We start from the raw sequence: 15,468 nt of genomic DNA, 5'->3' as shown, positions 1-15,468 counted from the left end.
ATTATTATTAAAATTTTGAATTAAAATTCTTCACACAAATTGTTACGATTTATAAATTGGACAAAAATTCTTTTATATATAAATATAATAATATAATAAAATATAAATATTTTTGAACAACCAATTCTTAGAATCTTTTTATCATAATTCTTATTCTGAAAATAATTGAATTCTCAAAAATGTGAATGAAAAATTTGAATAACAAATTTTCAAATGAAAATTTCAAAGTGTTAATAAATGAAAATTGCCTTAAAAATTGTATTAAAATATTTTTTAAATAAGTAATTCATAGAATATTTTTCATTATAATTTTCACAAATTCAATTATTTTCAATATTTACAATTATTTATATAAAAAAATTTCAATTACACGCATAATGTTTTTTTAATCTATACTTTTATAGAATTATTATCACAATTTTGAAGAAAACAATGATTAACAAAATTTTGAATTAAAATTCTTCAAAAAATTGTTTAAATTTTCAAATCGTCTAAAAATTCTTTTTAAAAAATACAATTATTTTCGAAAAATTGAATTACAATATTTTTAAACAACGAATTCTTCGAATTTTTGTACTATAATTTTTTAAAATTTAATTATTTTGAAAAAATGGAAATTAAACTTTTTAAAAAATTAAGGTACTGTTTCTAGACTATTATTAAAATGTTTCTGGGAAATCATGTATTTTCTCGATTTGTAATTAAAATTCTTGAAAAATTTTACTATTTTCAAATAATTTTCAAAACTTCTTTCAAAAAAATTTTCAACAATTTTCAATTAAAGTTTTAGTAAATTTTAATTATTTGAAAATTTTCAATTCTAGTTAATAAAAATTTCGTTTCATATTTTCTTGACCTTTCACTGATTTCTAAATTCAATTAATCAGAACATCAATAATTTTCTTAAATAAATATTTAAACACTCTTGTGATTTATTTTTTCACAGAAAATAAAATTTTTTAATTTCAAATTCTCTGAAATTTTATTTGTTTTAAAAATTATAATTCTTATGAAATTCTACTATTCTCATGAATTTTTACCTGAACTTCTTCTCTACACCAATTATTTCTAATTATTTTTCGAGAATTCAATTATTTGAATAACAAAAGTCAATTTTTTTTAAATAAAAAAGTTTAACTACGACTCTACATGGTTTTTTTAAAATTTATTAAGAATGAATTATTGAAAATACGTTACCGAAATAATTAAAAATAATAGATTTTTAAAAAATTGCAGTAAAAAAATTCTTGAAATTAGTTTCTTAAAAGTATTTTTAAATATAATTTTTGGAACTATAATAGATTTTTTGTGAAAAAATTATAATAATAGATTTTTTTTTGTGATTTGTATAAAATAAGCTAATTATACTTTTTAATCGATTGAAACTTTTTTCTGCGCCTTGAAGTCGACCTGAGGTCTCTTCTTAGAGTAATTTTTGAATTACAACAAATTTTTTAAGAAATTAAAAATTTAGATAAGAAAATTAGAATTTAGGTAGAAAAATATTTAAAAGATAGTTAGTTTAAATTTTAAATGAATAAGAATAAATTATTTGCAAAAAATATAGTTTGAAATAAAATTTGTATTGAGATTGAAACTTACATTATGCTCATCGATGTAATCTTCATAACCATCAGGACACTGCATAACACAAGCTTGTTGAAACGGTCGCCACTTATGGAGGTTTTCTTCGTAACTTTTACGACTTTTCGATATTTGGTAGCACTCGCTTTTTGTAATGCACCTTCGCGATAAATATGAGTATCTGGAAAAATATTTCAAGTGTTTTTTAATTTTCCTCACAATATTCGCTTTTGTTATTTAATTAATTATTTATTAAACTAATTTAAAACCAAAAGTTATTTAGTAAACTAGTTTTTAAAAAATATTTCTCCGAATATTTTTGTTTATTTTCCTTCACTATAATTAATTATTTATTATTTTCAAAAATTTTAATATAATTCTTCGCAAGAATTAAATTTTTAATTAAATTAAATTATATTGTCCATAGAATTTTAATTATAATTACTCGAAAGAATTTAATTATTATTGAAAATTTTTAAATATTGAAATATTAAAAAAATTTTGATAATAATTAAATTCTTTCGAGAATTTCCATTTTAATTCCAATTTAATTCTTAAATTGGAATTTAAATAATTTCTTAAATAATTTCCAATTTAATTCTTCCATAAATTTATATGGAAGAATTAAATTATTTTAAATTCAATATTATAAAAGTTAAAAAAAGAAAATATTACTAAAACTTTCTTAATTTTTTTTTGTAATTTTTGTAATACTCACAAATTAGGAGGGCATTTTTCAATGCATTTTCCTTTATGACGATAATGTTTACAGACATAGCAATCACTCTCAGTGGTGCCTTTACAATCTCCGAGACACTGTGGATGACATTTCTCGGGTTTCTCCGTTTCTTGGCAAAGTTGCCTGGCCCAACAGTGTCCTCCAGGGCATTGAGAGCAACCTAACAAATTGCAATCAAGAATTAGTAGTGTCAATCTACATTTAGTTTAATTTCATTATATAATTCCTCTTTCTCAATTTTACACAATATTTTTAATAAATAAAAAATAAATTAAAAAATAAAAAAAAAACACTTATTTTACACAAAAATGTTTAAATCGTTTTAAATATTAATAATTTTGTTCAATTCAATTCTATAATAATTTTTAAATATTAATCCAACATTAGATATATTCTCACCCAGAAACGAGATAATAAAAAAAAATTAAATTGCAAAATAAAATAAGATTAATTAAATTCAATGTTCTTCTAATGCAAAAGAATTTATTTTTAATAGAAAAAAGTAACGGCAACTAATGTATATATGCATAAATAAAAAAATAAAATTTCATTGCGATTAAAACTATCGATAGAAAATTTTCGATAAATAAATATCGCGGGAAATTTGATATATCTTAGATAAAAAGATTTTCAAAGATTGTAACACGATTACAGTAACAGCTTAGATTTTGCGCATGAATATATATGTATATAATTGCTGGCTTGCTACTAAGAGATATCGAATGTGAAGGTAAAGTCTTCTTGGCCTTATTACAAATGCAAATGTTACGATAAGTATTATTAAAATTGATCACTGTATCCGTGTGCTGGTAAGTCAACTTTAAATGTACAATTTATGAACATTATGTGAGAAAAAAAATTGTCGAGTAAAAGGTTGAAAGTACCTGATAAATGTTGTACTCAATTAAAGAAGCACGATTATCAAGATAGTTTTAATATAAATGTAAGAAAAAGAATTTCTTCGTCTTTATTTTTTTGTAAAAAAAAAGAAGGTATATTTTAATATTTAATGAAAAATTCTTCAAATGAATTATCACTAATAAAATATATAAATAAAATTCACAATAAAAAAATAATACTATTAAAAACATTATACGACAGAGTAAAAGTTGTGTAATTTGTATTCAATTTATAAAAAGTAATATTTTTCATCAGAGTTCTTTTTATGCATTATTTCATTATAACAAGAAACGATAAAAATTTTTCATTCTCTTTCTTTCATCCAAAAAATGGTGAATTTTTTCTCAATGTAGTTAATTTATTTCTTCATTTCAAATTATTAATAAATTGTAAAAGTAATAAAATTCGTCCCTGGAGTTTAATTATTTACAATACAATTTCAATAATTTTTCCTAAATTATTATTTACAAAAATAATAAAATTTTATTGAAATTGTTTTTTAATTCAATTATTTTCAAAAGATTTCATACATTTTCTTATAAGAATTCAGTTATTATCTTCAATATAATTTAAATAACATTTCGCGAAGGAATTTAGTTATTTTCAAAAATTTTAATAAAATTTACTGAAACAATTCAATTATTTTGGAAAATTGTAATAGAATTCTTAACAAGAATTCAATTATTTGCCTAAATAATAAAATTCTGAAAAGAATTTAATTATTTGCCTAAATAATAAAATTCTGGAAAGAATTCAATTATTTCCAAAAAATTTTAATCAAATTCGATAATTATTTACAATATTATACTGCAAACTTAAAATAAATTCTTCTTGAAATTTAATTACTTCTGAAATTTTCAACTAAAATTAACAAAAAAAACTACATTATTTTCAAAAAAATATTTTAATAATTCTTTAAGAGAATTTAATTTTATTATTAAACTCCAATATAATTCTTGAAAATAATTCAATTTTTTATCAAATATTTTAATATAATTCTTCGGAAGAAGTCAATTATTTCCAGTGCAATTTTAATAAAATTCTTCGAAAGATTTGTATTATTTTCATAAATAAAAAAAAATTCTTAGAAAGAATTCAATTATTTATTAAAAAAAGTAAAATTTTTCGCAAGAATTCAATTATTTTCAATATAATTTTAATAATATTTTACGAAACGATTCAATAATATTTAAAAATTTTTACTAAAATTTTTCGATAAAATTCAATATCTTCTGAAATTTTAAGAAAAAAATTGATAAAAGTTTTATAATTCAATTATATTTTCATAAATAATAAACTTCTTCGCATAAATTTTACCATTTTCAGCAACAATTTTAATAAAATTTCTCTAAATATTTAAATTGTTTTTAAATTTTTAATAAAAGCAATCGCAAAAATTTAATTATTTCAAAAAAAAAAAATTTAATAAAAATCAAGAATCAAATTTTGAATTGCTATTATAAACAAATACGATTATTTTAAAAAGTTAAAAAAAAATCTTTTGTAAAATTCAATTATTTTCAATTTAAATTATGAAAAATACTTTATTATTTTCAAAAAATTTAAAACAATTCTTCAAAACCATTCAATTTTCAAAAATTTTAATAAAATTCTATGCAAAAATTCAATTATTTTCATTAACAGATATTATTTTCAAAGGTTGAAAGAAATTCTCAGAAAAATTCAATTATTTTCAAATTTTTCAATTAATTTCATTAAAAGAAATTATTTTCCAAAAAATTGAAGAAATTCCTCAAAAGAAATAAATTATTTTATAATAAAATTGTTCATGAGAATTCAATTACTTTCAATACAATTTTAATAACATTACTCGAAAGAATTTAGTTTTTTTCAAACATTTTAATAAAATTTACAAAAATTCAATGATTTTCCATAAATTAATTTACAAATTTTCTAAATTTTAATTTAAAAACAAAAATTATTAAAAAAAAAATTGGAAGAAAAAAAATAACTAAAACATCAAATTGCGAACAATTTGAATATACTTTCTCGAAAGAATTAAATTATTTTTAAAAGTTTTAAGAAAATTCTTCGAAGGAATTCAATGATCTACAAGTTTTGAACATTCAAGTGAACGAAATATTTTTTATTAATCATATTTTCAAACATCACTGATTCGAATAAAAATTAAAAAATTAAATTTTAAACGTAAAAACTTTACACTTAATTTTTCTTTATAGTGACGCAAAATTATTGTAATAAAAATTTAATTTGAAAAAGAAATACATAAATTTCCTTATTTTGAACGTTCAGAACTTTTGGATCATGGAATTCAATTATTTTCAATTTTTTGTTTTGTTTATCATTAATTATAACAAGTAGAAAAAAAAATTGTAATTTTCGAAATTAATTAATTAATTAATTAAATTAATTAATTCTTTTCATTTTACATATAGAATTACTTACCAGGACAATTAGACTCATTTCTATTATCCTTGATTGTATTTTCACCAGCTACAACAATGGCATTCCAATCGAGTGTAGTGGTATAGCATAATGAAGGATTTTTCTCAATACGAACAGCTCCGCGAGAGATTTTCGTCAATTTCTTCAAGCCAATCTAAAAATAAAAAAAAATTTGACAAAATTAATTTAAAAAAGTAAGTCACAGGTCGGTTGCAGGTCAGACTTATGGATAAATTTATTCAATTGGTTAACGTCAATTGACCTGTCAGTCAATTGGCTCTGACAAACAAATTCGAACCGATCGATTTTATGTCGCGTGGGAAAAATAATTAATATAATCATAATTTACACTTTAAAATTGAATGTACGTGGCCTGACTCTTTATCATGATTGATCTCAAGGATGGATGAAAATACTAGTCCTTCGTTTCTTATTTAATAATTCATTTCAAAATAGAGAATCAACTCTCCTCGGATCGACTTTAAAACGCAAAAAAAAGTCGTTTTAATCAATTTATTTAATTTAATTTTAGTCCAATTTACGGAAAAAGTTGAAGAAATCGTTTATTTTATTTTATTCATTGCTGTCACAAAAATTTAATTTTGTATTTACTTGACTTTATATTCTGCTTTTAAGAAAAGTTTTTAAATTTTGATCTTATTCTGATAAAAGTTTATCGATAAAATTTTCAATTACCAATTTTTGTAAAATTCCGTTATTTTCAAAATATTTCTTCAGAATTTTTCATATTTTTCTTCAAGTACACGATTATTTTTGAAAAATGGTTATAAAATTCTCTAAAACATAAAATTTATTTCTCGACAAAATTTACAATCGTTTGACAATTTTTGAATTAAATTTTCGGAAATTCAATTATCTTGAAGAAATTTTTATTAAAATGTTTCAGAAACCTCATCATTTCAAAATTAAATTATTCAATACTTTAGTAATTTTGTTAAATTATTTTTAATATTTATTGTTATTTATTTTCTATTTTCCGTCTACAAGAACTAAAATTTTTTAAAAATTACGATTTCAAATCTTCTGAAATTTAATTATTTCTATAAATTACAACTGTAATTCATTCAAAATTCAACTATTCTCTAGGATTTTAAACTAAAATTCTTCTCTAAATCAATTATTTAAAAAAAAATTCATTCAATTTAAATTATCAAATAATTTTAATTTGAAATTTTCTGAAATGTAATTATTTTTAAAAATTGCTACTGAAACTTGTCCGAAATTCAATTATTTTCTAGAAATTTTAATTAAAATTCTTTTCTAAATCAATTATTTTCAATAATTTTGAGAAAGTGTTTTGAAAATTCAATTCCAAAAAAAGTTCATATTTAAAAATTAATCTAAATTCAATTGTTTTCGATTCAATTTTACGAAATAATATTCGAATATTTTTTAATTAATTATTACACATAAAATATAATTATAACTCTCCAAATATTCAATTATTTTCTAGAATTTTTAACAGAAATTCTTCTCTGAATCCATTATTTTTAATAATAATTTTCATAAATTTCTTTCTTCACTTAAAATACAATTTTCTTTCATTTCAATTTTATTTGCGAAAATTTGATTATTCGAAAAATTTCCATTTAATTTTATATTCAAAAATTAAACTAATTTTGAAAAAATGAATTGAGAATTTTTTTAAAAACTTAATTATTCAAAATTTTGAAATTCTTCCAAATATTTTTTACTATTAGTTACTTTTCAAAAATCTAAGTATTTTTCAGAATTTTTAATTATTTTTGTAATAAAATTCAAATTAATAAAAGTAATAAAAATATTTTCGTTTATTTGAACATTTCAGAACTTTTGGGACATAAACTAGAATTTTTGCAAAAAATATTTTGTTGCAATATGCGGAAAAGTCGAAATAGTTGCATTTTATTAAAATTAATTTTTATTTTATTATTATTTTATTAAAATTAATTAATGATTAAGTAAAAAAAAAAACTCGAAAAAGTCTATCATCCCAGGTCTGCACCCTTGAAAAAAATTTTATTAAAATTATAACGAAATTATAATAAAATGCCAATAAAATGTCTAATTATCAATTAATTATGAAACGAAACGAAATATTTATTTTTCCATTTAGAAAATTCTCCAATATTAAACAAGCGCTTTTCTCATCCTTATAATCGCATTTAAAGATTAAATACACGAAAAAATCTTATAACTTCCCATCAAAATTAAATTAAATTAAATATTTTATGAAAATATTTTTTAATGTAAAGTATACTGTCTACAATGATAAAATTTTTAAAAGCTTTCCATTCTTCCATTTTGCTTATAATATTTACTTTGATTTTAAAAGTCTCGGAGAACAAAAGTAAAAAAAAAGAGGGAAAAAAAATTTGAGATATTTCTAGAATTTTTTCGCAAAGTTACTTTTTATTATTTTATAGTTGAGAGCATTCTGGATGATGTTTTTTTTCAATTTATACAAAAAAAAAAAAAGAAAAAAAGAAATATCTTACCTCCTGGAGATTTTGCATTTCGTATATCATGAATGCATAATCCGTCAATAGAGTATCTCCTCTGATAACTTCGAGATTTGGAAATAATTTACTGAGACTTTTTAGACCATTGACTCGATAAAGTAATAGATATCCAGTGATTTCTCGCAATTTCGTAAATTCGTATTTCAAAAAGTCCGTTTCATTAAATCTCTCAATAAGAACGATTTGCAGAAAGCCTTCAATCACTTGACAATCTTTTAGTATTTGAAAATAAGAGACATTATTCCTGATATCGATACTTGGACAAATACCATCGACGGAAGTTACATTTGGAAAACCCTTATGACTTTTATCCCGAGATCTTTCCTTCGATATAGAATTTTTCTTATGCTGCTTCTCTGTTAATGTTTGATGTCCATGTTTACCCACTGACGATTCCAGGGAACTAGAAAAAACAAATCACAAAACAATTAATTATAAAAATAAGAAACAAATATTGGAGAGAAATTTTGTTTATTTTAATAAAATTTACTTTATTAAATTAAACGAAATTTATTTTTTTGAAATTTCCTTTTTTAATTTGAACAAAATTTACTTGTTAAAATTAACTTTATTATAAAAAATTTATTTCTTAAAATTTACTTCGTAAAAACAATTTAACACGACTATTAAAATTGACTTGTATATCAATTTTATTTATATTTTCTTTATGTTATTAATTTATTATTATTATATTATTAAATAAATAATATAAATTATTTATTTATATTTATTATATATTTATTAATTCTATGATTTCTTGACAGAATTTAAAACGTTCAATTGAAGGCAATATTATTTTAAATTGTTAAAAACTACAATATTGAATTGAAAAATAAGGTAAATTCACCACTTAATTTGTTAACAATTTTTAATTATTTATAATCATTTTTTATACATAACCTTCAAAACTTTAGAAGCATTGTCTACCTATTTAAAAATAAAATTTCTATTTCTTCTAATTTTCAAAAATTACAATAAATTTCTTCAAAAATTCATTTACTTTTAAAAAAATTCGAGAAAATTTCAATGCCCTTAAAAAGTTCAATTACTTGTTTATAAAAATTCAATTATACGTAACTCTTTCAAAATTGAATGATTTTTATTTTATGAATCAAATAAAAATTATTTAGAAATAATACAATTTTTTCGAGTAATTGAAAATTTAAATTATACTAAAAATAATTGAATTCTTATAATGAATTTTCTAGAAATTTTGAAAATAATTGAATTTCGGAGAAGAGTTTTATTAAAAATTTTAAAAACATTTAAATTTCTACAAAGAATTTTATTGGAATTTTTAAAAATAATGGATTTTCTTGAAAAGAATTTTATTAATTACTAAAACAATTGAATTCTTGCAAAGAATTTTATCAAAATTAAAAAAAAATTGAATTCTGTAGAGAAATTTTATTAAAATTTAAAATAATATTGCAAGTAACTGAATTTTATAAGAAATTTTATCAAAATTCTTAAAAATAATTGAATTTTTGAGAAAGATTTTGTTAATTACGAAAATAATTGAATTTCTAAGAAAAGTTTTGTTAAATACAAGAATAATTGAATTTTTTCGAATAATTTTATTAAAATTTTGAAAAATAATGGAAATCTTTTGAGAAATTTCATTAAAAATTGTACCAGAAAATAAAATAATTGAATTCTTGAGAACAGTTTTTTTAACTAGAAAAATAATTGAATTTTTAGGAAGAATTCTTATTAAAATTTTTAAAAATTGAATTCGTTTGAGAAATTTTATTGAAAATAATTGAATTCTTATAAAGAATTATTGTATTAATTTTTTTTTTAAATTATTCACTTCTTTTGGAAAATTATATTAAAATTTTGACAACAATAATTGAATTTTGCAAAGAATGTTATTAATATTTTTTGAAAATAATTAAATTCTTGTGAAGAATTATATAAAAGTTTTTGAAAATAATTGAATTCCTGCGAAAAATTTAATTATTTTTATAAATAATTGAATTATTTTTATAAATAATTGAATTTTTGCGAAGAATTTTATTAAAATTTTTTTTTAAATAATTGAATATCTGAGAAGTATTTTATTATTTATGAAAATAATATTTAATTCTTGCGAAGAATTATATAAAAGTTTTTGAAAATAATTGAATTTCTGCGAATTTAATTATTTTCATAAATAATTGAATTCTTGCGAAGAATTTTTTTTGACAGTTCTTTAACAAAATTCTTTTAAAAATTCAAGTAGGTATCTTAAAAAATTGAATTAAAAGAATAAAATTGAATTAGAAAACAATTTATTTTGTAAAAAGTTGATATTTCTTACAGTACTTTTGATAATTCTGAAATAATTTGATTAAAGTATTTAAAAAAAATCTTTGAAAGAATTAAAAATAAAAAAGTAATTAAGTTAATTATAATTCAAAGATTTACTGAATAAAATTCCAGTGATGGAATTTTTTAATCTAGAAAGAAATACCGTTGGAAAATATAGCAGATTTGTTTTAGTTTTAAAAATCCAATAATGCTTTCAAAAACTATGTGTAAAGGAATCAAGAGTGCTCAACTGTGAAAATTATTGAAAATTTTCCCTTACGCAAACTTAATTAATTATAATTAATTGAAAAGAGGCTGCAGGCAATATGTATATGGAGAATTATACAAAATTTACAAGTGTTGATTTTTCACAATCTCTTATCAAAAAAAAATATCGAACTAATAACAGAATTTCTTTTCATTCATTTCGAAAATATTACGTAAATTTTTCATCTAATGATGAAAAAAAAATATATCTCAATTGACTCTCAATTCAATTGAAAAATAGAGAGCTATTTTTTTCTTACTACATAATTTTAGTTTCTGATAAAAAGCCAAGGAAAAAAATAACATGAAACTGACAAACAATGATTCATTCTATAAAGCTGAGTCACTGTTTATTTAATACATTCATTCTTTTTCTTCACTCTTTTTAGAACATCATTATCTTTCTGAAAATTCTAATTAAATTTCCCAAGAAAAATTTTTCGACAATTATTCACAATGCTTTAGAAAATTATTTATTTCAAAGAATTAAATTAAAAATTTTAAATTCTAAAATTAAAACAAAAAAAATTTAATTTAATAAATAATATTTAATGGAAAAATTATTTTGAATTGAAACCTAGGTCAATGGTAAAGTTATTGTGACCTTGTGTAAAATTATACATTTAATCTTTTTTATATTAAAAATAAAAAGCACTTTATGCGAATCTAAGCGAATCTAAAAGAGTATGTACGATGCTATCAATGAAAATATTTTTTTTTTACTCCTAAAAGATAAGAGAAACGCTGTTTACGTCGCGAATGACGCATCACTGACGAGAATCAGAAATGATTTATCACTCCTTCCGCAAAGTGAATTACATAACAACCCTCGTATATACGTTTGTGATAAATGAAACAAATTTACCTGACAGTTTTCTGCAGAGTAAAATAAAAAAAAAAGAATTGATTTTTTGTTAACATGTCAAACTGTTTTTTTTAAATGGCTTTATAACTGTGAAAATATTTAATTAAAAAACTTTTGTTCGGTTATATGAAAAATGTAGTTTTTTCAAAAACAAAATGTATTTTCTAATAGAAAAAATAGCATTTTTTCTTCATTCTTCAAATTTACATTTTTCTTTCACGTTCAAATTGCGATTAATTATTTTGAATTTAGATTCAAAAGTTTAATTGATAAAATTAGAAAATTAATTAGTGAAAATAAAGTTGGGTTTCCACAAAATTTTTTTTTTCCTGATTTCCAGACAAAATTTTTTAAAATAATTTTTTCTTTATAAGAATTCAATTATTTTATTTTTAATACAATGTTTAATAAAATTTCCATAAGAATTCAATGTATTTAAATTTTAATACATATTTTCAAAAAAATTCAATTATTTTTCAAAATTTTAATTAAATCCTTCACAAAAATTCAATTACTTGCGTAGTTGATAAATCATTTTAGGAATTCAATTATTTTATTTTCTGTGCAATTTTTAATAAAATTTTTCAAAAATTCAATTTTTAAAAAATTTTAATAAATATTTTCAACAAAATTCAAATATTTTTAAAAAGTTTAATAAAATTCTTCACAAAAATTTTATCAAGAATTTTTTTCTCCTCAAGAATTCAATTATTTTTAAGAATTTTGATAAAATTTCTTATAAGAATTTATTTACTTTCTTATATAATTTTAAATTTTAATAAAATTTCTGGAAAGAATTTAATTTTCAAAAATTTTGATAAAATTCTTTACTAGAATTCAATAATTTTTATTAAATTACTGAAAAGAATTTAATTGCTTTTAAAAGTTTTAAGAACCTTATTCTAAACAATTTAATTGTTTTTTAAATTTTTAATAAAATTCTCTTCGAAACAAATTTAATTGTTTTCAAAAATTTTAATAAAATTCTTTGCAAGAATTTAATTGTTTTAGTAATTAATAAAATTCTTCTCAAGGAAATCCATTATTTTTAAAAATTCAAATAAAATTCTGCGGAAAAATTTAAACGTTTTTTAAAATTTTTAATAAAACTCTTCGCAAAAATTCAATTATTTTCAGAATTGTAATAAAATTCTTTTTAAAATTCAGTTGTTGTTCTCAAAATTTTAATATAATTTTCCAAAAGAATTCAATTATTTTTCAAAATTTTAATAAAATTATTCGCAAAAATTCAATTATTTTTGTATTTAATAAAACTTTCCTCAGGAATTCAATTAATTAATTATAAATACAATTTTTTACTAAAATTTCTTGAAAGAATTCATATATTTTCAAAAATTATAATAGAATTCGGAGAATAATTCAATTATTTCTGAAAAATTTTAATAAAAGTGAATAATCAAATATTTAATAAATAAAAACAATTATTAACAGATATGAATATTTAAAAAAATTTGAAAGAAACTCTTCCATGAATTCAATTATTTTCAAAATTTTCAATTAAAATTATTAAAAATACTTAACTATTTTCCAAAAATCTTAATGAAATTCTTCAAAAGAATTGAATTATTTACGATAACTGATAAAATTGTTCAAAAGAATTAATTACCTTATTAATAATTTTAATAAAATTTAATAATAAAATTATTGATTGCAATTATTGACAAAGTTGATTTTATACAAAAAATTAAAGTAATTCTTTAAAAAAAAAAATTAAATTATTGTCAAAACTTTTAATAGAATCTATTCTTTGGAATAATTAAATTATTTTCAATATTTCTATAAAATTCCTTTAATGAATTCAATTATTTAAAAAAAATTGCAATAAAATTCTAAGAAGAATTTAATTAGTTCCTAAGAATGTTAATAAAATTCAATAATCAAATTTCTAATTACAATTATTAACAATCATGATTATTTAAAAAACTTGAACGAAATTCTTCAGAAAATTCAATTACTTTTAAATTTAAAAATTTTCAATTTTTAAAAAACGTATTAAAATTATTAATTTTCAAAAAATTCAAATAAATAAATAAAATAAAAGCAATTCAATTATTTTCATAAGAAAAAAAATTCTTCGTGAGAATTGAATTATTTTCAATACAATTAATAAAATTTCCCGAAAAAATTCAATTATTTTCAAAAATTTTGATAAAATTCTTCGAAAAAATTGAATTATTTATTTATTTTCACATTTTTTTTTTTATAAAATTCTTCGTAAGAAATTTTCAATACATTAATTTAAAAGATTTAAAATTCAAATTTGAAAGGAAATATTATTAAAAAAGTTAGGAAACAAAAAAACAAGCAAGAACTAATTTCAAACTTCGAACAGATTACAAGAATGTACAACTATTATTAATATATATAAGATAGATTTTTCTCTAATGTTAAATAAAATTATTGTAATTAAAATTTAGTTTGAAGAAGAAATAAAAAAAAAATTTCCTTCATTTCAAAGTTCAGAACTGTGTGAAAAATATTTTTTTCTTCCAGTCTCATTGGATCATAAACGTTGTGAACTTCACCCCCGTGTGAAATTAATAACTTTTAATTTATGAAATTAAAAATTTAATTAACGAAATTAAATATAGAACTTTTTTTAATAAATTTATACATTATGTCGAAAATTTGTTACTAAATGCATTTCCTTTTTTAAAATTTCTCCAATGATTTGTAGTTTCAAAAGTTGACCAATATTTATTACAGGATTTCCCGATCGATGAATTCTTGGCGAGAATTATTTTAGAGAGAGCAACTTATGGGAAATAAATCTATTTCACAAACTTGACATTAAACTACATTTAAGAGAACTAATGGTTCAGAAGATAAATAAAAGTTTATTTATTTTCCAATAAACTCCGTTATATATTTTCTAATCATTTTGCGAGGCCTTGCGAGGAAAATTTATCACGAGCAAGCGTAATATCAAAATTAATATAGGAAAAAGAAAAAAAAATTTTCCTATTTAGCTGAATATACAAAATTCTTTTTCTAAATTCATTTATTTTTAGAATTTTCAGTTAATTCTTAATTCGAGAATAATTTGAGACTCAACTGGGTCACGAACAAGTTAATCTAAATTTTATGTCAATTAAACAAATAGATAAGACATGACAGAGTTTTTTCTTGTTTTTCTTTCTTTATACAGAAAAAAAATATTTATTCGTTTTTTCCACTCTTTTCATTTTTTAGAACTACGGTGAAGTTTACAACGTTTATTATCAACGATTGAAAGAAATAAAATATATTGTTCTTGACAAAAACAATAAATTGTTTTGTTCAGAAATTTTTCTATTTCAAATTATTGATGAAAATATTCACGAAAGTGTTTTTGTGGAAAAATATGTAAAAATTTGAATAGAAAATATTTTTTCTTCTAAATCATTGATTATAAACGTTGTGAACTTCACCAACGTTTTTTAGAAACAAACTTTAGTAATTTCAAAAAAAAAAAAAAATTGAAAAAGAAAAGAATAAAAAAGAAAAAAAATTTCACGTGGAAAAGACTAGAATTTTTTGTTTACAAAGAACTTTACAGGAAATGCTTCAGATTTGGCAGTCAGTCGATAATTTTTTTTTAACTTTTGGATTTTGTAGTTTTTTTCAGACTAAGAAAAAAAGTAAAAAAAATGTTATAAAGTTACAGGAAAATCGATTCAGAGCCAAAGCTAATGCATTTCCGAGAGGTCATTTTTCTCCCTTAAATTGATGATCAAGGAAGAATGAAAAAATTTTTTTACTCTCAAATTTAAAAGAAATTTATCACAAAAGTTTCGAATGTTGACTGTAAAAATCATTTTCTTCTCAATTGTTGCAATTATAAACTTCATAAAGTTTTCGATAAACAAAAA

General features: G+C 19.5%; 1 protein-coding gene across 3 annotated transcripts in view; it reads right to left on the bottom strand.

Annotated features, from left to right (window-relative positions):
• LOC122501221 (insulin-like receptor) overlaps positions 1-15,468 on the bottom strand; it is a 68,578-nt gene that overhangs the window by 5,686 nt on the left and 47,424 nt on the right. For all 3 annotated transcript variants that reach the window (XM_043610528.1, XM_043610527.1, XM_043610529.1), the window contains exons 3-6: positions 8,149-8,575; positions 5,651-5,804; positions 2,303-2,483; positions 1,603-1,765 (exon numbers count right to left, since the gene is read on the bottom strand). In XM_043610528.1, the coding sequence (XP_043466463.1) occupies positions 1,603-1,765; positions 2,303-2,483; positions 5,651-5,804; positions 8,149-8,575 (925 nt within the window). The remainder of the gene's footprint in view (positions 1-1,602; positions 1,766-2,302; positions 2,484-5,650; positions 5,805-8,148; positions 8,576-15,468) is intronic.

The sequence above is a fragment of the Leptopilina heterotoma genome, unplaced genomic scaffold, assembly GCF_015476425.1.
Source record: "Leptopilina heterotoma isolate Lh14 unplaced genomic scaffold, ASM1547642v1 Lhet_206, whole genome shotgun sequence".
NCBI lineage: Eukaryota > Metazoa > Arthropoda > Insecta > Hymenoptera > Figitidae > Leptopilina > Leptopilina heterotoma.
This window is presented reverse-complemented; position numbering and strand designations above follow the sequence as displayed.